Here is a 22,138-nt window from a genome sequence, read left to right as displayed (position 1 = left end):
AACTGCCTTTTTCCTTTTTGTTTCTTTCTGGGTTCTGGGGTTGGGGTTTTTTGTGGGAGCCAAAGGAAGAGAAGAAAGGGAAGGGGAAGGAAGAGAGGTGATTTGCAATGTCTGAAGCACATTGGGGCATGACCCAGGAGTACCCACACAGAGGAGATCAGGCCCTTCAAGATGCAAATCAGGCTTTTCTTCTACAGCAGCCACTCTCTTTTGTTTTTTTTTTCCTTATTTCACCTTTGTGTTTGCTTTTTATCTTGGTGAGAACTGGGCCGGGCTGTGGTTGGAAAAGGCCTTGTTCTCCCGAGCTCCTCGTGGAGTACAGATGAACTATGGTGAACTAAAGCTGTGCAGGTATTCAGAGTTGGAAAAGATCCCTGTGATCAGTCTGAGCGAGTGTAATAAGGATCATGGAACCCCTCAAATTCATTCTGGTTGGAAAGGATCTGTCAGCAAAGCAGCTCCACAAGGAAAGCCACTCAATTACCTTTGTGTAATTTCCTGACAAAAATTAGGTCTTTTTTCCCTTTTTTTTTTTTTTAATTTATTTTAATTTCTGTAGGTTCAGTCACAGAGTTTTATTATAACTGAAGTATCCAACTGGTGCTTTTAATTTCTGTGTCCCACCAAGGTCTAGGCTTATGATCACGTCATCCTCTAAATTTTTATTCTTGAGAAGTTGCTTGACCTCTGCACTCTGGGCTGTGTTTGAATTGTTTTGATCACTTCAAGTTGTCTCTGAAGCCTCTCCAGTCTTCCAGCATCAGTTTTTGAACCAAGGATACAAAAATGTTGTGGTTTTATATAAAATTTTCTATTTTTATATAAAAATATTTTTTAAAATAGCCATGGTAGCTCTCAGAGGGGTGGCAGTAGAACCTCCTTCCTCCCACTGGCATTTGGTTTTGGGTATCTACTAGGTCATACAGCCTCTTTAGCTCTAAGTGATGCTCTGGGAGTTTGTGTTCATGTGTCCACTGCTGATCCTTCCCAGAATGGTGTCTTTGTGTTTTTATTCCCAGTTTTATTCAAGAGTGGAAGTGGAAATTCAGGAAGCCAGCAGAAATCTGTGATAGATAGATAACCATTCTCATTAATCTCCAAAGAAAAGTGCCAGTGAATCTGTTTGCAGTTCTCCTGTTTCAGCCCAACCCACTCCCAAAACGAGTCTCAATAAAAAGGATCTTGCTGCCTTGCATCCAGATTATCTCCTGATCCCTCTTTATCATTGCTTTTCCACTTTTACCCTTTATAAATTCCTGGAGGTGTGTGTTTTATTCCAGTCACAGCCAGTTCAGAGTGGCTGAAGTGGGATCCCTTTAGAAATGCTCGAGGTCAAAAGGACATTATTGAATTCCATGAAAAAATAAAAACTTTTTCTGATGCAGACTCTCTTCAGAGTCAGGAAAAAAAAATGTCCCTCTTCCTTTTGGGACCCTTTGAAAATATAGGAATGTCTTTCAGGAACATTCATGTGTCCAGTGAAATACCCAGAGCAGAAGAGAGCTAAGATAGGTTAAAAATCTGATTTTCGAATGTGAAGGGTCAGCTGAGAAGGAACCTCATTAAAATGCTCCATGTGCCTGCACACTCAGCTTTTTGTTGGGTTTTTTTCCCCTCTCTTCAAAAGCTTTTAAATATTTAAATCAGCAAAATCCCAGGGAATGCTCTCCTGGCTTTAGGGTAGAGGTGAGGAGGTGTCAGCTCCCTGGAGTAAGGAGGGAGAGTTTTGGAGCTTGACAGCTGGAGTTACCAAGTTTTCCCCAGCAAGTGGGTGAACCACCAGAGATTTGCCCCAGCTCAGGGACATACCCAAATCTACAAAGAAATCCCTCCTATAGGTGTTTTCCTGGAGGCTTGATTTTCCAGGGATAGCTCCGTGTTCTTCCTGCCACACTCCCAGGACACAGTGGTTGTGCCCTCAGTGGGAAGCCATGAGTCACAACCATCCTTCTGCCAGGCAGGAATCTGCTCTGGATCTACCAGACAAAGAGATCAGTAGGAGAAAGGATCATTTAATAAACTGGAGATGATGGGAAGAAGGTGAGAAAGTCCTAAAGAAACTCCTGTTTTAAAAATTGAATTGGCAATAAGGAATATAAATTTACCTGAGTTATTTTCCAAGTGTTCAGCAATTCCATGATGTGTCCAGAAGGGAGAACTGTACCAACAGCACAGAGTTAGCACGTGAGTTCTGCCAGCTGGGATTTTAACACAGTTTGCAAAGTGATTATGTTTTGGAAGATACCTGGAATGGGCTTTTTTGGGAACACCCTGCTGTGATCCTGCTCCTAAAACATTGAGCAGGCCCTGATTTAAGAGTTTGCTGTCCCTGTTTGAAACAGTCCCCTGTGAAGGTGGGACATGAGGTAAGTTGAGGACAGAGTGGAGCAGCCTGTTCTCCTTCACGGGGATACAGACAGGTCTCAGGGATACAGACCCAGGTTCCTGGATTTACCCTGGAGCTGGGAGGAAAGGGTGGGCTTGGCAGCTCAGGCCCATCACCAGCTAAGCAGTCACCCACTGAACCAAAGGGTGTGTGTCAGGCTCCCATCATCCCTAATATTAATCCCATCACAATTCCAGCAAAAAGTTTGTCTGGAAAACGAAGCTATGATTTAGAAATCATGGATGTGGCCATCACTGCCAGAGGGGGAAAACCCATGTCTCTCCAGACCTGACGAAGTTTCCCTGTCCTGTGCTCTGTCAGACTGATCCACGAGAGATTCCTGGTTTTCCTTACAACTGTTGTGACTGATGACCTGCCATTTTTGTTAATCAGGAATCTCATAAAATAGAATCATTAAGGTTGGAAAAGCCCTCCAAGATCGAGTCCAACCCTGAATGCAGCACTGCTGTGTTCACCGCTCACCCATGTCCCCAAGTGCCTCATCCACACGTTCTTTGAACACTTCCAGGGATGGGGACTCCACCACTGCCCTGGACACCCTGTTCCAGTGCTTGACCAACCTTTCAATGAAGACATTTTCCCTACTATCCAATCCAAACCTCCCCTGGCACAGCTGGAGGCCGTTCCCTCTTCTCCTGTCCCTTGTTCCCTGGCAGCAGAGCCCGACCCCCCCCCGGCTCCCCCCTCCTGTCAGGGACTTGCAGAGCCAGAAGGTCCCCCCTGAGCCTCCTTTTCTCCAGGCTGAGCCCCACCCAGCTGCTCCTGGTCAGACTTTTGCTCCAAATCTGTCTGATTACACCCAAAAAATGGGCCTGAGTGGTAACTGTGCTTTGCTATTTCCTCTCTCTACCACGAACCCCTGAAAGACTCTGAGGCTACTTAGAGATAATTTTACAAACTGAAATGATCAGCCTCCTTTTCTATCCTTTTATAGGAAAGAGGGTTTGATTTATTGGAGCATAAAAACCAGTTGAATCCAGCAAATTTCTCCTGCATATATTAAGTGGAAAATGTCCACCATTAAAAATAAACTGCTTACCCTGCCTGAATCTCCTGCACAGCGTGTCAGGTTCCATCATGGAGTAAACGCTCACGCTTGAGTTACAACCTGTTAAAACAGGGTTTGTCAAGAAAATGCTGAGGGAATTTTAATGGAGAGATGGTTAAAATCATCCAGAGATTTAATGCCGTCCTGCTGGGATGCTTTTGCCAGCTCAAAGGACGTGTGACATGCACCAGTGACATCTAGTGTGCAGCAGAAGAATGAGGCTCCGATTAGACTCGCTTTACGCCTCGTGAACCGGCATTAGGTTTGAAAAGGGATTTTTTCTCTCAAGCACCACGAGCGTTTTTGTGGAAGAAATCAAGGGGCAAGCAATGCTGTGAGGGTTCCTGAGTAAATTAATTAGAGGGGAAGTCGATTTTAAGAAATTAACTGCCATTAAGAAATGGTTTTTGAGGAGTGTTATTTCTATTTGATGATCAGATTAAGGAAATCAAGCTATTTCAGACTATTTCAGACTGTCTTTAGACATTTGGAGTTTATGTACAGAAATCCTTTCAGAATATTTTTTTTTTAGCTGTTGTTTTTCATTTGATCTTTTCTGCTTTTTTTTCTGACACGTCATGTTTCCCCAGGAGAACCTCTGTCCAGGTGGGGGTCATGCTATGGCTCCCCCATCCTAATAGTGCCTCCTACTTTGGTCTTTTTAGCTGGGCAGCTTGTGAGACACTCAGTCCTCACTTCCAGAGTGATCCAAGGATTTTTCTTTTCCTTTAGAAATTAAAGCCTTGACCAATGTATTTTTTGTCCCTCCAGCCAAAGGATTTCCCTAAGAAGCTGAGGGAAGTCCTCCTGCTTTTAGAGTAGCATCAATCACAGTCGTGAAGGAATCCCATAAAATAGAATCATTAAGGTTGGAAAAGACCTACAAGATCATCAAGTCCAACCATTCCCCCAGCACTGCAAGGCCACCACTAACCCATGTCCCCAGGTGCCACATCCACGTGGTTTTTGAACGAAGGATGGGGAATCCACCACTGCCTGGGCAAGATCACATGGATCTTTAGGCCGGAGTGGGATGTGTTCAGGAAGGGCTGGTTGATCCTCTGTAACAGACCAGTGAAGGAAAAAGCACAATCAATGCCACTTTGAGCCTCTAGAAATCAGGATAAGGTTCAGCTCACCCCTCCTTTTCAGTGCTTAAACTGTGTCCTGGTATTAAGTACCTTGGAGTCACTCCAGAGATTACAAGGAATTGCCAATACCTAAAGATCAGGCTTTATCAGACCACGGTTACTAACCCAACCACAGCCACCCAACCACACTTCATAAACTTGACCGCAATTCTTTTGTGCCGCCGAAGGTTCCTGGATGGCAAACTGCTGGATATCAACAAGGAGTTCCAGCCCTACCTGGGGCAGGGCGGGCGAATCCTGGAGATCCGCACGCCGGACGTGGTGGCCAACGTGAAGAAGCAGGCGCAGGCCGTGGGCTACACGGAGGGAGCGCTGCTGGCCCTGGCTGTGATCATCATCCTGTGCTGCCTGCCAGCCATCCTCATCGTCATGGTCAGCTACAGGCAGTGAGTAACCTCCTCCTTCCCCCACTCCCACTGCCAGCAGCCTCCCAGCAGGGAGGTCGTGTAGCGTAGAACCGCTCCGACACCGTCCGTCCTTGCGGCGAGAGCAACGTATCATTTCATATTTATATGTTATATATATATTTATATATACTTATATTTTTATATTATATGTATTTATACATTATCTCTTCCATGTTAGTTTCTGTTTTTAACTCCCCTCTCCCCACAAGAGTTGGCCAGTGCTCGGTGGGAAGCGCGTCTTGTCGGACTTTTCCGGGGCAGAGAGCTTTTAGAGCACGGCCTCAAAAGCCAGGTGTTTGAAACACAGGGGTAGTTTCAGGGCTGAATTCCATGCCAAAGGAAAAAAAAAAATTGAGGAGAAAGGTACCATCTCAATCAATGACCCAAAAATTAAACTGCGCAGCTTGATAAAATAAAAAGAGTCCATTTTTTCGCTTATATATTTATAATTTTTAATAAAATTATAAAATATTTATCATGTTAATATTTATAATATAATGTATTTATAACATTTATAAATTACATTTATGACATTTATTTATACTATTTTAAAATAATATTTATAATATTTATAAATTATTTTTTTAAATATAATGTGTTCCCCCTAAAATAATCACAGTTATATATTTCCCGACCTTATTAATTGTAAATGTTTCCGGGGGATGCCTTTTGTGCCATTTCTGTCTAAAGCAGCGGGGAGAACCTTCTTGGTATTTTCACTCACCTCTTATATTAACTTTATATTAACTTTAACTCACCTCTTGTATTCACTCACCCCTTAATTAAACCTGAAGAGGTTTAATTAATTGGCTGATAAACTAATTAAAGGATCAACATCACCAACAAGAACCTCCCAACTAAACTTTTTCTGGCCCTCTCATATTTTGAATCAATGCATTTGGACTACAAGGTAGATCGATTCCTACATTTATATATATATTTATTTATAGATTTTTCTTTAATTAAAGATGATACTCAGAGATACTTAATGGATTTACTAATTAATTATTATATTCACATCCCAGTTTCTCCAAAACATTTGAGTCAATGGAAAAAAGACCTTTTAAAGGAGTTTGGAAGAGTTTGGGATGGCGGTGCATTCCCAAGCTTCCCTGCTTATCCCAAAATTCTGTAGAAAATTCAAGTTCAACCTCCAATTAGTTGGTTGCTGTTCCCTGAACTGCCTGTTTCTTGAAGAAATCGAAGAGCACTATTTTTCCCTGGCATCTGTTAAATTATCAAAACATCATCCATCTCTTTTAAGAGCTTTAAGGAATCTGCCCAACTTCATTTCATCAAACAAAATCCCATTTTTGCTGTCTGGAAGTGAGACTTGGAGCCAAATTTATAGCAGCCCAGTGTGAATAAAACTGTATTTTTATGAGAAATGCATCACTGAAGAGTGCCAAAGAAAATAAAAGGAATTTTAGTGTTAATAGAGGCACCAAAACTGTCCTGAGCCTTCTGGTTTGTTTTTCCATTACAGCCTTTTTCTCCTTTTCAAAAGGAGTTTCAGGATTTTTCCTGAAATATTTTTCTTGTAATAAAGCTGAAAATTATGCCTTTGAAATACAGAATCCAGTACAACCCTGCAGGGTACTTCTAAATAATATATTATTTACTAACACTGATCACAAATGAATGGTATCTTCTAAATAATAATAAATAATACTCCCTCACTGTTGGGAATGTTTTCTAGACCATTCTTGAAATGTGTTAAAATGGAGAAACTGGTAAATAAATTATTATTATTATTATTATTAATAATAATAATAATAATAGTAATAGTAATAATAATAATAATAAGTGTTGTCTATATTTTTAATTTAGCTATATTATATTATATTATATTATATTATATTATATTATATTATATTATATTATATTATATTATATTATATTATATTATATTATATTATATTATATTATATTATATTATATTATATTAAAAACTGGTATAAAAATGCACCTGTTAAAGAAATAACATGAGAAATACTATTTTTTTCCATGTCTTACTCTGTTCCCTGTGTGAGTGTGGCAGGGAGTTGTTTTCCATAAACCCAAAGCAGCTTTTCCCTTCTGGAATTCCTGTTTCTGCTGACTGCAGAATTGTTTCAAGGGTAGCAAAAATAGCAGCAAAACACTCTTCAGCTGTGGAAATTAGGATCCTTTAAACATGTCATTAATCCTGTAATTTGATGTATTGATAAATTAAGTAGCCTCTAGTTTATTACTCCTGTTAAATTCACTGTTTGAGACAGTTGTTGGAAACAGAATTCATTTAACCTGCCTTTTTATCTCTTTTTTTTTTTTGCATAACAAAACAGATTCAAAGAGTAAGTACTTATTTCCAGCTTCATTTTTACCAGCTTGCATGGGAATACTGACAGCCTGCCAGACTTTAGTGTTTAAATACATTAAATGTATATTTTTAGCCTTCAGTGAGAGTTGATTCCTATGCTCCAACTTGCTCCTGAACACTCGGTATGAGGAGTTTAAAAGTGATTTATTTTTTGTGGCTGCTCAATGTGATTTATTATTGCATTGAGGATATGGGGGTTGGGGTTATTGCTGTTTCCTGCAGAGAAAAAGGTAAATATTCCCATGTGTGTGGAATTCCCCAAGCAAGTCAGGGCGTGTCAGGCAAGGAAGAGTCAGGTGTTGACCCACTTCAAAAACCAAACTTAGGTGGAGCAGTCGTGTCACCTTGATGGTGCTCCCCAAAACCACCCATGAGACACCACAGCTTGGTTTTCTACAGGGAAAACAGGAATCTCTTTCATAGGAACTTAAGTCCTTATAAAGAAAAAAAAAAAAGGCATTTTTTTCAGGAAAACTCTTAATTGAAACAGAAATTTCCCAGCCAACTCCGCTGAGAAAAAGGAGTTGAAGGTGGACAAGGGGAATGGCTTCAAGCCAACAAAGAGGAGATTTAGATGGGATATTGGGAAGGAATTGTTCCCTGGGAGGGTGGGGAGGCCCTGGCACAGGTTGCCCAGAGAAACTGTGGCTGCCCCTGGATCCCTGGAAGTGTCCAAGGCCAGGTTGGAGCAACCTGGGCTGGTGGGAGGTGTCCCTGCCCATGGCAGGGGGTGGAATGAGATGATCTTTAGGGTCCCTTCCCACCCAAACCATTCTGGGATTCTGTGATTTTATTCCTGTCTGGAGGAGCTCTGGGATTCCACCAAAACAGAACAACAGAGCTGAACAAACCAGGAAAATATAATCATTTTGGTGAAGGCAATACTCAGGGATGTTTATCAACTGCAGAAAAAAACATGGAAAACTTTCCATTTGGGCTTTATGTTGGGGTGGGGAGTGTTTCTGATGAGTCTTTCTCCTTCTCTCCATGGCTCCCAAAGGAGGCAGGCTGAGTGTGCCAAGACTGCCAGGATCCAGATGGCTTTGCCAGCAGGGAAACCAGCCAGTGCCGCTGCCAACAACCTCTACGAGGAGCTTGGAGACAGCACCATGTGAGTATTCCTTGAGATCCACCAATAAATCCAACCTGGGCTAGTGGAAGGTGTCCCTGCCCATGGCAGGGGGTGGAACTGGGTGAGCTTTAAGGTCCCTCCCAACCTAAACCATTCTGGGATTCTCATTCCTGCTTGGGGTTCTCCAAGATCCACAAAAGACACAGGATGACCTTGTGAGGAGAGAAAAAGCAATTTAATCTTCTTGTAGGGGCTGGGAGGTTCTTTAACAGGTTTTAAGTGTGCAAAAAGCAGGTTTAACCACATGGTTTCCTACGAGCAAGAGCCTGGAGCAGGTCACTGCTGCCAGGGTGAGCCAGCTTTGGATTCCTTGGCAAATCCAGCCCTAGAGGTTTTCCAAAGCTGTTGACTAAACACATCCAATAAAATTCGTTACTTATGAATTCATTAATTAACTGGACACTTCTGAAATGACAGAACACTGAAAATTTCTGCCCCGAAGTCCCCATTTCCTACAGTAAGAAATACTCTGTTGGGTAAAGCGTGTTGTTTTTTGGTTTTTTCCTTTTCTGCTCTAAATTTAAAACTGTTTAAATATTGAACTAAAAGGAACTCTCAGAGAAGAGAAACCACTGGCAGGTCTATGAATGCATCTTTTATCTATTACATGCTCATAAAATAATAATATTGCAAGGTTGCTTACCTTTTCATGCTTCTGGAAACCTGAAGTTGATGGACTCCAACAACAATTTAACTCCCAGCATGAAAATATTCCAGGGGGGAGTAGCCAATTATTATTTGTCCCATACTGGGAGGGGTTTGTTCATGAGCTTTGCCACACTCTCTTTGTATGAAAAATCCAAGGAATGCTGAAGAGCACAGCGTTAATAAAGTTTGGAGGCAGGTAGAGAGGTGGAATTGAGGATTGCTCCGTTTTCCATCATTATTTGTTTTGCTCAGAAAGCTGGAATTCTCCAGCTGCTGAGGTTGAGTTTAGAAAACGCTCCAGGGGCGTGACAGAGCTGTAACTCTTGGCCAGGCAGTCTGTGCCTGGGGAATCATTCCAGAGCTTGAGCTTTTTTGGGTGAATAGAGGGAAGAAAAATTCCTGGGAGCAGGAATAGCTTCTCCTCATTGCTGAATTCCCTCCCGTGCCATTTGCCTCTGACAAGTGCTACACTTGGGCAGGAAGGGAGGAAAAATGGATGTTCAGCTGTGGAATATAGTGGTTTTGGACTGTGTTTGTGAACCACAGGAGATCACATCTGTACTTCTGCACTGAGGTGCCTGCTGGGTAAAATTCGCTCTTTTTTTTTTAATTTTTTTTTTTTTTTGCATTAAACTAAATTTTTCTTGAAATTAAAGATGTGTTGCCAAATACCTGATGCTAAACCCAGAAAAAGCCTTGTTTTGCTGGGGTTTTATCTGCAAAGGGTTTTTTTAATGTTTTAGTACTGCAACATGTAGAGGCCAGTTCACAAATATGCAGTGTTGACTCTGAGGCTGAGATTTATGTTAATTTTGACAAAAAAATTGATTTTATCGCACCAAAAAAAAGGTGCTGTAGTTGGAATATTTTCTCTCAGATGTCTTTGCATACAGCTAAGCTATATCCACCATGCTGAGGAACTGATTAAACACAAACCAGTAAAAATCCTTAAAAGAGAACTGAAAATCCACAGGATTTTAAAGAAAAGAACACGCTTCAATAAATATAATTACAATTTTCTTTTTCCCTGTCAGTTAGTTGATTTCAGGCTACACATATAACTTATTATTTGGGAAATACCTTTGATTAACATTTTGCATGAACTTTAGTCCAATATTCCCTGTCCTTAATTGTCCTAAGACAGTCATCTTTCATTTGCAGTGCTGCCTCGTGTCTTGTTTTCTTTCTTTGGTGTTTATAGCAAATGAAATGGAACTAAGCTCTTTAGTTTTAAATCTGCCTTGTCTCATAATTTTCATTTTTCTCTGTCTTTGGATACATAGGCATCAGTAAGTAAGCTTATTTCATTGTCTTAATATTTGTAGCTGGTAGAAACACTAGTTAATTTTCCTTTCAGTGATTCCCATTCAACCTTGCAAGCTGAAACTCATATTTTATTTATCCATTGATCAGGAAAGACATTTACTGTGAAGCTTCAATATTTCCATGCTTCTTTATCCCTCTTCTTGGAAGCAGAGAGAGCAAGTGTGATTGCTGAACTTGAATGGTATTATTTCTAAAGCCAAAGAAAAGCTACCTTAAAAAAGAAAAAACAAAACAAAACCAAACCATACCGACACTGAGTGAAGGCCCAGAGGTTTGAACTGATGGCTGGATGCAGGCAAAGCCTATTTTGTCTGTTATTTACAATTCCATGCAAGGCTGGGGCGTGTCTTTCAGTTTACAGGGATGTGCTTCAACCTGAGTTGCATGAAAATAATCCAGGAGCACAAAGAGATGCAGGGTCAGCCCAGCCCGGAGAGGTGTCGTGTGGAGCCAGGAGGGAGCTGAGGAGCTTTGGAAATAATCCATTCCAGTAGCAAAAAGGTTGTGTCACCTGCATGAGCCTTCTGCTGGAGGGGTCCTTCAAGTTCACAATCACTGCTTTCTCTCGCCTCTGAATAGATGGACAGGGCTTGAATCCCCTCCGAGCTGGCTGCTTTAGGATAAAGGATTAGTTTAGGGGCTCTGGGGAACAGCCCAGCAAGGACATGGAGCTGCTGGAGCCAGTCCAGAGGAGGCCCCAAGAGGATCCGAGGGCTGGAGCAGCTCTGCTGGGAGGAAAGGCTGGGAGAGTTGGGATTGTTCAGCCTGGAGAGGAGAAGCTCTGGGGTGACCTGATTGTGGCCTTTCAGGGCCTGAGGGAACCAACAGGAAAGATGGAGAGAGACTATTTCCAAGGGCCTGGAGTGACAGGACAAGGGGAAATGGCTTCCCACTGCCAGAGAGTAGATTTGGATTAGATATTGGGAAGAAATTGTTCCCTGTGAGGGTGGGGAGGCCCTGGCCCAGGTTGCCCAGAGAAGCTGTGGCTGCCCCTGGATCCCTGGAAGTGTCCAAGGCCAGGTTGGACGGGGCTTGGAGCAACCTGGGCTAGTGGAAGGTGTCCCTGCCCATGGCAGGGGGTGAGACTGGATGAGCTTTGAGGTTCCTTCCAGCCCAAACCATTCTGGGATTCAGTGATTAGTGTGAAGTTAATTATGTTTCGTACAGTTCTGTTCTGCCCAGAGACAAGCCTTAGGCACACTGAATTTTGGCAAACTGCAGTGTCTGGGGAGAATTTATGCACTGATATAACCCTTCCTGGAGCTTTGCTGGGTGTTATTTGGAAATGGGAGTGTGATCTCTGTTCTTTGTGCAGGGATTCTGGTGCTTCTTTGGTCCCTGGGACCATTAGGGAGCTGCGGGTTCCCTGTCTGGGTGATCCCCCACTGAAAACAGGAAACAAAATTTAAGAACCAAATGTTTTTCATTACTAAATACAGGCTTTCAGGGGACTTTTACATATTAAATAACTTAGAGGAAACTTAATCTCTCTTAATTAACCCCTATCCAGTGTCTAGTCACTTAAATTTCTCTTCCAGTTTTGCTAGGGAATATTTAAGCACCAGAGTTAATTTTCCATTAATTATTTAGTTATATTTTCTGAGACACGACACACCACCACCAAAAACAATGGAACAGTGTGACCAGGAGGCCTAAAAGTTCATCTTCCAACATTCACATCATCTTTTTGGAGTAGGTGTCCTCTGGAAGCCTGGTTGAATAAGGGGTTTGGTTTTAGCTCTGTGTGACACAGACCCAAATCTTAAATTTCTCACAGGTTGAGGGGAAAATAAATTTTGTTTCAGCCTGAGGTGAACAGTGTTTAAAATAGGGCTCCCAGGGTACTTTTCTAGCAGAGAGTGTGGAGATATTGATTTTTAGAATGCTGTTTATTTTAAAATCTGCTCAGAAGTTTGCGGTATTGAAAATATTTGAAAAAAGTAGTTAATGAGGCACTGGGAGGTGAGAGATGAAGTCCAAAAAGTGGTGAGACCTCCTACTCTTGGTGTAGAAATTTGATGTAACCCACCTGCAGGGGCTTTTCATTGGGTTTATCGTGGTGAAGAGATGAAATTCGTACATGTGTTGATACTTCTGTGATGTTTTGTGTCTCTGGGGAGATGGGGTCCAGTATTGACTGATCATTTTGAAACCTAAGAGGTGCTTTTTTTTAACAAGAGGTCGACTTATTTTTGAACTTATCGAGTGGCTGAGCAACTTTAAATTAAAACAAGTAGTAAACTTGTTTTAATTTCTCTTCCTTCCCCCTTAAAGAAGATGCAAAAGTAAATGTCTTGCCCAGTAGCCCAGTGAATGTGCTCTTTCTGTTGGGTAGTAGTAGTTTGCTAGAAGTAATTGAATGGCTCTGATTCATATCATGAGTTCTTTTTTTTCTCTCTCTCATGAGTATCTGTGTCCATGCATGTTTCCTCACATGTGATTATCTTCTTTTCTTTCAAGTCTTTTTCTTCTCTACCATTTCCAACAAAGCAGGGGAAAAAAGTCAAAGTCAGTCTTAGAAGAAGGAGACCGTCAGAGAGTTATAAGCAGCTTTGCTTCCCGTGCTATTGAGGCTCACAAGCAATCCAATATCAATGGATCACTGAACAATAACCTCCCCAAATCCTCAAGTAACATTACTTTTTTATCTGATGAGAACCCATTAACCACTCAGAACCCGCTGTATGTGGAAGGTCTCCCTCAGAGTCCCACTGCTGCCGGGTTTCTACGGAAAAGGAACGATACTCTTGATACTCTTTCTCCTTCAAGACTGGCCCTGAGAGAGGCCTCCTTGGGGGGCAGTCACCGGGCGTGGACGGTGCCCACTCACCTCACCAGGAGGCACACGCCTGGTTCTCTGAGCAGGCCGGTTATCATGGATCCCGTCCAGTGGCAGCAGGAGAGACTCAAAGCCAGGAAGGAAGGAGCTGCCAATCAGGAGAGCAGTGTTGATGTTAGCAGTCCACTCTTCCAAAGACTGAGTGGCCCCAAGTTGACCGTGAAGGAGAAGGCCAGGCAGTTTGAGCAGCAGGCCTTGCAGGAGATGAAGCAGGTGAAATCTCCTGACGTGAAATCCAGGCGATCGCCCACGCACAGCAGCGCCGTCCAGGAGGGAGAGAACGCCCCAGAGCAGTCTCCTAAAAGTGTGGTTGCTTCTCCTTGCCTTCACCCTTCTCCTCGGTCCTCTCCAACACCTTGTGCTGAAGTAGCTGAAGCGGAGGCCTCCGTGGTCCCCTCTGTGATCATCACTCACCACGACTCTCCTGAAGAACATTCTCCTCCTCCGACCCGCAAACCAACTCCTCCGTCTTCTAGGATAAAGAAACCAGTTTGCCAAAGTTTTCTAGCTCCTCAGACCAAAGAAGTCATAGCAAGCATTCCAGATCCACCTAAAATTCCCCCACCCCCCCCACCACAGCTGCCACCTCCACTGCCACCGCCTCCTCCATCCCCTCCTCTGTTGCCACCACATCCTCCTCCTCCTCCGCTCGCAGTTTCTCTTTCTTCTTCTATTTCTTCTTCTTCTTCACCCCCTCTTAGCCCCCGGCTGCTGTCCCCTGCCAAGCCTCCCAGCTCCCCTGCCAAACAGCCAGCTGTCCCCCCCGCCGGCCGCAGTGCCAGAGCCTCCCCCTCGCCGGGAGCTCAAAGGGATTCTTAAGAACATTCAGAATTTAGCTGCCATCGAGAAGTCGGTGGCCAACATGTACAGCCAAATAGACAAGAACCACCTGCTGCCCAAGCACGTCTCCAGGCTCAAAGCGGCCGTGCCCCCGGAGCCGCCGACTCCGGAACCCGCGGCCGAGCACAACCAGCAGAACGGGAACTTGAGCTGTGTTGTGGAGGAGCTGGAGCAGCGCTTCCCCTCCCAGTCAACGGCACTGTAACGCTCCCAGTTGGATGTTTTCTGCATGGGACCTTTTGACTCTAATGCAGCACACGGTGTCTGCCTCAGACTCTCCAGCAATCCCGACTTTTCCCCTTTCCCTGCCGTGTATCACGACTTTTCCACCGCTAATCCCCAGCTGAGAGACCTTGTCCTTCCTGTTCACTTGGAAATTTGTAATGTATCCTGTAAACCTACAAGTTGTTTTCTCAGAACTACATCTTGCTGTTCTGCCATGTTGGTTCTTTGTTTACTGAAAATTCCTGGGGGAAACTGTCCATTTTTCCCCAAGGATTGGTCCCGGCCGGCAGCGGGCTTGGCGCTGCTCCACATCAAGCAGCTCTCACTGTAGGTAATATCAGTAAGATTTTGCTGGAATCTCTTGCTTTGCCCACAAAATGTGCCACCTGGAAGGAACCTCCTGCCATGTGTTGGGTGTCAAAGCAGGCTCAGCCACGGTGAGCCAGGGTACTGGACGGGGCCTGGAGCAACCTGGGCTAGTGAAAGGTGTCCCTGCCCATGGCAGGGAGGGGGAATGAGCTGATCTTTAAGATCCCTTCCAAGCATTCTATAATTCCGTGCTGCATCTTGGTATTCCACGAGCGATGACACTCCGCTCGCACGCTTTGTGGCAGCTCCAGTCAGAAGAAGGGCTTTGTCTTGATTTCTCAGCAAACCTGGCTGTCTCCCCTCCTGTTACCCATGTTCTGCCTTCCATTTCGGGTTTTTTTTTTTTACATTGTAACTGCATGTTGAAAGTTTTTATTTTGTAAATTCCTTTCGTGTACAATTTGTCAGTTTGTTTTTTATTTTGCATGTGCATGTTGTTGACGTCTCCCTTGAACGTTCACTCTCGTGAGCTTTTCAGCTGAAACATCTCACCTGAAATTGTAATAAAGTCACTCTGATTAGTGTCACCAAGTACTTGTAAAAATCCATGGAATATGGATTTACTTACTGGCTTTTTTGCTCACAGTCATCTAAATCAGATCTTTACATTAAAGATGTCAATTATAATTATATAGATAAATAAATTAGCTTGTCTCTTGAAAAAAAAAAAAAAGGTAAGTAAAAGCAGTTTGGGCATTTGAATGTTTGGTCCAACTTGCAAGTTTTCTTTTAGTCCTTTGCCAAAATCTAAAATATTTGCATTTAACATGACGACTTCTAAAAAACACATTGGGAAAGCCAGTTACATAAAGGAGCAAAACTAAACCCCCAGTTCACTAACAAATGTCGTAATTCTGAGCAAAAAGGTAATGAATTCTTTCTCAGACTGCTTAGAGCCACTCAGCATTTCCATGGTGCTTGGCTTTGTCTCTTGTCTCTTGTTTGTTTGTTTTAAATCTGCAGTTAGGACATGTGTGGAGGCCTCAGGCTCAAACTGCTGAAGGTAGTTTCTCTTTCTTTGTCCCAGAGCCAAACTCCATGAATTACATCCCAGCTGATACATTAGAATTTTTCTTTGCAATCCTCCTGCTGGGCAGACTGTAGTTGCAAGGTATGTGTGGTAGCTGAATGTGTGAGGGGAAGGATTGTCCTCATCACCTTGTTTTCGCTGGAAGAGAATCTCTCTCATTTATAGGATGTGCAGAGATGAGCATGAGGAATTATTGGACCACAAACATTCAGGGTGGATCAACCCGAAAAATTGAATTTAAGCACCCAAACCCCACTTTAGAGCTCACAGACCCCTAACAGATGCTGTTGAGCAGATCATTACATCACTGGTGAAATATTAGACAAATAGGGCCTCGTTTTGTGGTGTGCAGCAAAAGTGCAGGTGTTTAGTCATCCACAGTATAAACCCCACAAAGGTTTTATATGGCTACAATTATTTGGGGTGTTCCTAAGCACAAAGAGTGGACATCACACAGGAGCTCCATTTTAAACATGTATTTCACTGTATGAGAAGAGTCTGGGAGGGGGTCATGGCAATCAGCTCTTCACTGATGAGGAACACCTACTTTCTCATTCTGGAAAGTTAAGTTGCAAAGTTTACAAAAACTAGTTTTATTTCCATATGATGCAACCTTTGTTCTCCTGTTGTGGTTTTTTTTTGGTTGGTTGGTTGGTTGGTATTTTGTTTTTTTTTAATAGCCCTTGTTAAAAAATAATTCTATTAGACCAGAAAAGAAGCTGTACCAGGGAAGTTCTGCCCCGCTGAGGTGTCTGAGTGCTGAAGGGGGAATGGTTTTCAACCAGAAGAGGAGAGTTTTAGATTAGATGTTGGGAAGGAATTGTTCCCTGGGAGGGTGGGGAGGCCCTGGCACAGGCTGCCCAGAGAAACTGTGGCTGCCCCTGGATCCCTGGAAGTGTCCAAGGCTGGGTTGGATGGGGCTTGGAGCAACCTGGGCTGGTGGAAGGTGTCCCTGCCCATGGCAGGGGGTGGAATGAGATGATCTTTAAGTTCCCTTCCAACCCAACCCATTCCAGGATTCCACAGTACTGCAGCTCTACAAAGTATTAGAACCAATATAGTAGTTGGTAACAAGTTGAGAATATATAATGATATATATTTATATGTATAATTTACCCCTTATTAGCTTGTCTGATTTGGTCAATTAGGGTCCAACATGACCCTGGATATGCCTCTTATCCTTTAATCATCAGCGTGACGGGGCCAAGGTCTGAGCAGGAGCAGAGGTGCCATCAGTGGGAAGCTCTTCCCTGCAGAGCTGGAATGGAGCCATGGTTTGAGCCTACTCACCCCCCTTCCAGAGCTGTTCTACCTCAGTTCCAGCTGTGAACTGCAGGAAACCTCCCTTTTAAGAGGCAGGGTAAATGGATAAGTAGCTGTCTCCTCTGAGTAACATCAGTAGTGTTTGGGGGTTGTGATTTTTTCGTTATGAAATAGGAAAGGCCTGCTGGGGTCCCAGGAATGGGGGAAATGTTGCTTTAGGCAAATCATGGTTCTTTAACCATTTTTAGGAGCGAAAGGTTGGCACATTTATACATGTGAATTCATTCTTGTTTCTCTCTCATATTGAGTGCCAGCACTGTCCTATTATCCTACATCCTTACAGGCACCATGGCCCTGCTTCCCACTTCCCACTGAACATTTCTCTCTGACTGACTGCGGGGAAGTCTGGCTGATAACATTTATCCAGAAGCAATTCCTCCCTCTGTGGAGAGCTTTAATTCCTTCCTGGAAACAGATGGTGTTGTTTCGACCTTTGCCTTTCTGTCACAGTAGATCCTTGTGCTGTATTGAGTGAAAGGCTATTTTATGTCTTTTGAGCATTTTTTTTTCTCCTAATCATGGCCATATAAAACTCTTAGAGAAGTATCAGCATCTCAAAACCCAGTGTGGTGCTTTTTTTTTTAAGAAAGCTGAGTTCCAAATTTAATTAGAATTACTTATATTATGCTTTTAATCTGCAATATAATGACTATCTGAGAGCAATTAAGAGTAATAAGCTTCTCCTCAGACCTTCTTTCTCTGAAGATTGTTGTAGGCAATATAGAAACTAAATACAGCGTTCCTCAAGTGGGCTTTGAAAAGCCACAGATCATCTTCTGATGATAAATCTTCATTTCAGTTGTTCATTAGTTTTATATTATATAGGTGACAGCGTTAATTTAATGCTGATAATCAATTCCATGTGCTGAATATTAATAGGAAACTTTAGAGATGGTGATATTAAAGAATTAAAAGGACTTCTACTCTGTTCTTTATTAGTTACTCGGTGTAATTAGAGACTTCCCCTAGAGTGCTGTTTGTGTACTAGGCTAAGCCTAACATAAATCTGAGCATTTACCCTTTCCTTCTTAAAAAATGTAATAAAAATAATCCAGCCTTATCCTTAAGAATAATGCCAAGGCCTAAAAGACCAAAACAATTCTAATTTTCCGACACAAAATGTGAAAATAGAGAACTTGATAGACATAAGTGCATTTGTCATGCCCAAGAATGGCTCCAAGAAAATGAATTAAAACAACAACAAATTCCCAATAAGATCAGAAGCACAAAGCCTGTGGCAAAATTGCAGAAAAAAAAAAAAGATAGCAGAAAAAAACCCAAAAACATTTAACTCCCCCCTGCTGAGCAAATGTTAGGAAGTGAGTAATTTTAATAACAATGTTGGTACAAGGAATTAGTAATAGAAGCTGCAGGGCAATTCCCAGCAAGTCCTGAGTGGATATGGGAAGTCCAGGAGTAGAAGAGAAGTTGTTTCACTGCCTGAACAGATGTGGGAGGTAACAGAGTCTCCCTGGGGATGGTCTCTGTAGGTCTCTGGGACAGCAGGGAAGGGCAGGACCTCCCAACCCCCCTGTTTCCCTTTGTGATCTAAAGCAAGGAAAGCTCCCAAAGCTTCCCACCCTTTCTCATGCAACGATCCCCGTGGCCAGAGCCAATCCAAAGAAAAACGTATTTGGTATTATAGATACGGATTTCTTTTCATGCCAGTTCTAATTGCATTCTCTTTTCACCTCTCCCCAGCAAGAATGGCCATGTGCATCTTTGTGCAGGTTCACAGAATTCTACTAACTGGGTTTTTTTCTTTTTCTGACTTCTAGGCGAGGATATGCACAGCAAGAGGTGAGGCTGCACCTGATTACCTTTAAAATATTCATTACAGCAACGTGATTGTCCCACACAGTCTGAGCATGGGCAGCAGGTCCAGGGAGGGGATTCTGCCCCTCTGCTCTGCCCTGGTGAGGCCCCACCTGGGTCACTGTGCACAGTTCTGGTGTCCCAGCGTCACAAGGACATGGAATTGTTGGAGCAAGTCCAGAGGAGGCCACCAAGTTGCTGATCACCTCCCCTGTGGAGTCAGGCTGGGAGAGCTGGGATTGTTCAGCCTGGAGAGGAGAAGGTTGTGTGGAGACCTCACAGCACCTTCCAGGGTCTGAAGGGGCTACAGGGAAGCTGGAGAGGGACTGTTCATTGGGAACTGGGGTGACAGGACAAGGGGGAATGGGTTCAAACTGACAGAGGGGAAATTTAGGTTGGATATTGGGAAGGAATTGTTCCCTGGGAGGGTGGGGAGGCCCTGGCACAGGTTGCCCAGAGAAGCTGTGGCTGCCCCTGGATCCCTGGGAGTGTCCAAGGCCGGGTTGGATGGAGCAACCTGGGCTAGTGGGAGGTGTCCCTGCCCATGGCAGGGGTGGAACGAGATGATCTTTAAGATCCCTTACAGCCCAAACCATTCCATGATTCACTGTTGGGAAACTCCTGGCAACTGAATGCTTTGGATGCCAGAAATATAAAGTGAGTCAAAAAATTGATGAGACGTAAATTCCCTGGGGACTGATATCCCACATGGCACAGGTGTGACATCCAGGCTGGAAGATTCCTGCTTAACAAGGTGCCAGAAGCAGTTTCCCAAAGAATTCCCTCCACACTTGCTGTGTTTTCCAAAGTCACACCTAATCCTCTTCTAAGAGTCAGGAACTGGGCTACTCACACCTCCCCTGCAGCTCAGTGGGCTCTGTTGCTCTTGCAGCAGCATTTTCTTCAGCAATGAATAACAGAGAGAAGAGTTTCCTTCAGAACAATCTCATTTAATAATTGGCAAGATCCCCAAAAATACATTTCTGTCATAAAGGTTGATATTTACTGATTTTCTTCCTCCCTTTGCAGAGCTGGTTTGTGTCTCTTAATTCAGTTACAGAATTTAGTCCTCTTGGTCTCTGATGGAAGTCCTTGAGTTAAATATTTTAGAGAATCACCCCATAAACTGGGGATTTTGAGTTTATATTAGGCAAAGGAAATGGTGAACTGTAAAGGGATTTTAGTACATGAGGTGCTTGGCAGTGTTCTCACAGGGAGGATCCAGTGACTGCCATAAAAAAACCTCTGAAGGACCCATGGTTTTAGCATTTATTTCCACTCTTAAGCACCAAAGACCTGCACTGTAATTGTTACTGCCTAATTAACCCCTTTCTCATTTTCTTTTGTAGCAACAGCAGTTGCTGAGACCTTCTCTTCTCAGACCAGAGGTATCACTATTTTTCATTTTTTTTATTATTTTCTAAGTTTTTAAATGGCTTTTACATCATTTCCTGATAAAAACCTGTCTGTCTCAGGTAATTTTTCCCCCTGGCTCTTAGAGAAAAAGGAAAGCTCTGGCATTGTAACTCTATTTATGTTATTTTAATTAAATATCCTAAATTTACTGCCTCTTGGTATTTTCAAGGCCAGGTTGGACGGGGCTTGGAGCAACCTGGGCTAGTGGAAGCTCTGGATTACAAACCTTTCTGTTTCAAACCTTTCAGACCCAGAGCTGTTTCCACAATAAGCAGTAGAGCAAATGGGAGATGTTGCTATCGTGTGATACAGAATAGGGATGGTTTGTGCAGTCTTTAGAAGTAATTACATCATAAGTAATAATAATATTGGCAATTGCATTTGTGCCTTTTTCATCAGACATCGCTGTGTTTGACTGTTTGCACTCACTCAGTGTTTCTCTTTTACAGGAGCTGAGTATGGAGTCTGGAATTGATCCAGGGCAGGAATACTATGGGCAAGATTACTACAGTTATGAGCATGGGTATATTTTCATTTTCCCTATTTATTTCTGAAAATGCTGCTTTTCCAGGCTGGTGATGTTTATTATTATCAGGAGGCTTTCCTTCACCTCAGGATTACTTTAATCTTTGTGTCCACAAAAGCATGCACTGACAAGAAAACTCCTTCCAGAAGTTAAGGGGGTGTTTGATAACTCCTTGCTTCTTTAGCAATCGCATTATTCCACTTGCAGAGCGTGCTCCCATCTATCACGCTGCTTTTACATTTGTGCTTTGGTTATTTCATGTGTTTCTGCTGTCTTGGAGATTAATTCCCATCACCTCTTCCCCTTCTGAGTTCAGGGATTAATCCTCTCTGCTCTCTGTTCCCAGCCAGCATCTTGTCTTTTAAATTTCCCTCAAAAAACACCATCCTGCCTTGTTCTGATAAAGCCCATTTGACTGCAAGCACCTCAGGGGTGCTGGCCTTACAAGGGATTCTCCAGAACTGATCCCAGGGGACCTGCTTTTACATTCCACAGTTATAAAAAAGATCCCCCAAGAAATCAGGTGGATGGAAGGAAGGTCATTGCACTTGGGGGGTTCTTGACTGATTCCAGAGACCTCGCCATTCAGGTCTGGTCATAACAACTTGTGGCCAGTTGGAATAAAAAGAGGTTTGGGAGTGTGTTGCCACTAAGGAAAAAGGAATAATTATCTTCTCGAGGTAGAGAGAAAGGAGAGGAGAGACATTGTCATCCCTTTGGGATGTGAGCATGTGCACATCGACAGCCAGGCCAGGGGGGGGGATTGTCCCGCTCTGCTCTGACCTGGGGCGGCCTCACCTCAAATATTGGGGCAGTTTGGGGCACCCCAATATAAGAAAGATATTGAGCCATTAGAGAGTGTCCAGAGGAGGCAACAAGGATGGGGAAGGGCCTTGATTTGAAGCTGTGTGAGGACACTGAGGGCACTTGGTGTGTTCAGCTGATGAGGAGACTAAGGGGAGACCTCAGTGCAGTTCCAACTGCCTGGGCAGGGGCAGAGGAGGGGCAGGGACTGAGCTCTGCTCTGGGGGGACCAGGGACAGGACCCAGGGAATGGCTGGAGCTGGGTCAGGGCAGGGTCAGGTTGGATATCAGCAAAAGGTTCTTCCCCCAGAGGCTGGTTGGCACTGACCAGGCTCCCCAGGGCAGTGGGCACAGCCCCAAGGCTGCCAGAGCTCCAGGAGGGTTTGGCTGATCCTCTGGGGCACAGGGGGTGACTCTTGGGGATGGGGCTGTGCAGGGCTGAGGGTTGGACTGGATGATCCTTGTGGGTC

At 43.5% G+C, this 22,138-nt stretch overlaps 1 protein-coding gene across 10 annotated transcripts in view; it reads left to right on the top strand.

Annotated features, from left to right (window-relative positions):
• Positions 1-22,138, top strand: part of PCDH15 (protocadherin related 15) — a 701,112-nt gene that overhangs the window by 671,785 nt on the left and 7,189 nt on the right. For 8 of the 10 annotated variants that reach the window (XM_064662188.1, XM_064662185.1, XM_064662184.1 and 5 more), the window contains 5 exons: positions 4,774-4,992; positions 8,376-8,486; positions 18,886-18,907; positions 20,272-20,310; positions 20,788-20,861. In XM_064662188.1, the coding sequence (XP_064518258.1) occupies positions 4,774-4,992; positions 8,376-8,486; positions 18,886-18,907; positions 20,272-20,310; positions 20,788-20,861 (465 nt within the window). Of the gene's footprint in view, positions 1-1,019; positions 1,205-4,773; positions 4,993-7,340; positions 8,487-18,885; positions 18,908-20,271; positions 20,311-20,787; positions 20,862-22,138 lie in introns of those variants that run through there. The other 2 variants (XM_064662186.1, XM_064662187.1) reach the window with 2 other exon arrangements.

The sequence above is a fragment of the Pseudopipra pipra genome, chromosome 8 (assembly GCF_036250125.1).
Source record: "Pseudopipra pipra isolate bDixPip1 chromosome 8, bDixPip1.hap1, whole genome shotgun sequence".
Classification (NCBI taxonomy): Eukaryota; Metazoa; Chordata; class Aves; order Passeriformes; family Pipridae; genus Pseudopipra; species Pseudopipra pipra.
Note: the sequence above shows the minus strand (reverse complement) of the source record. Positions and strands in the feature narration are given on the sequence as shown.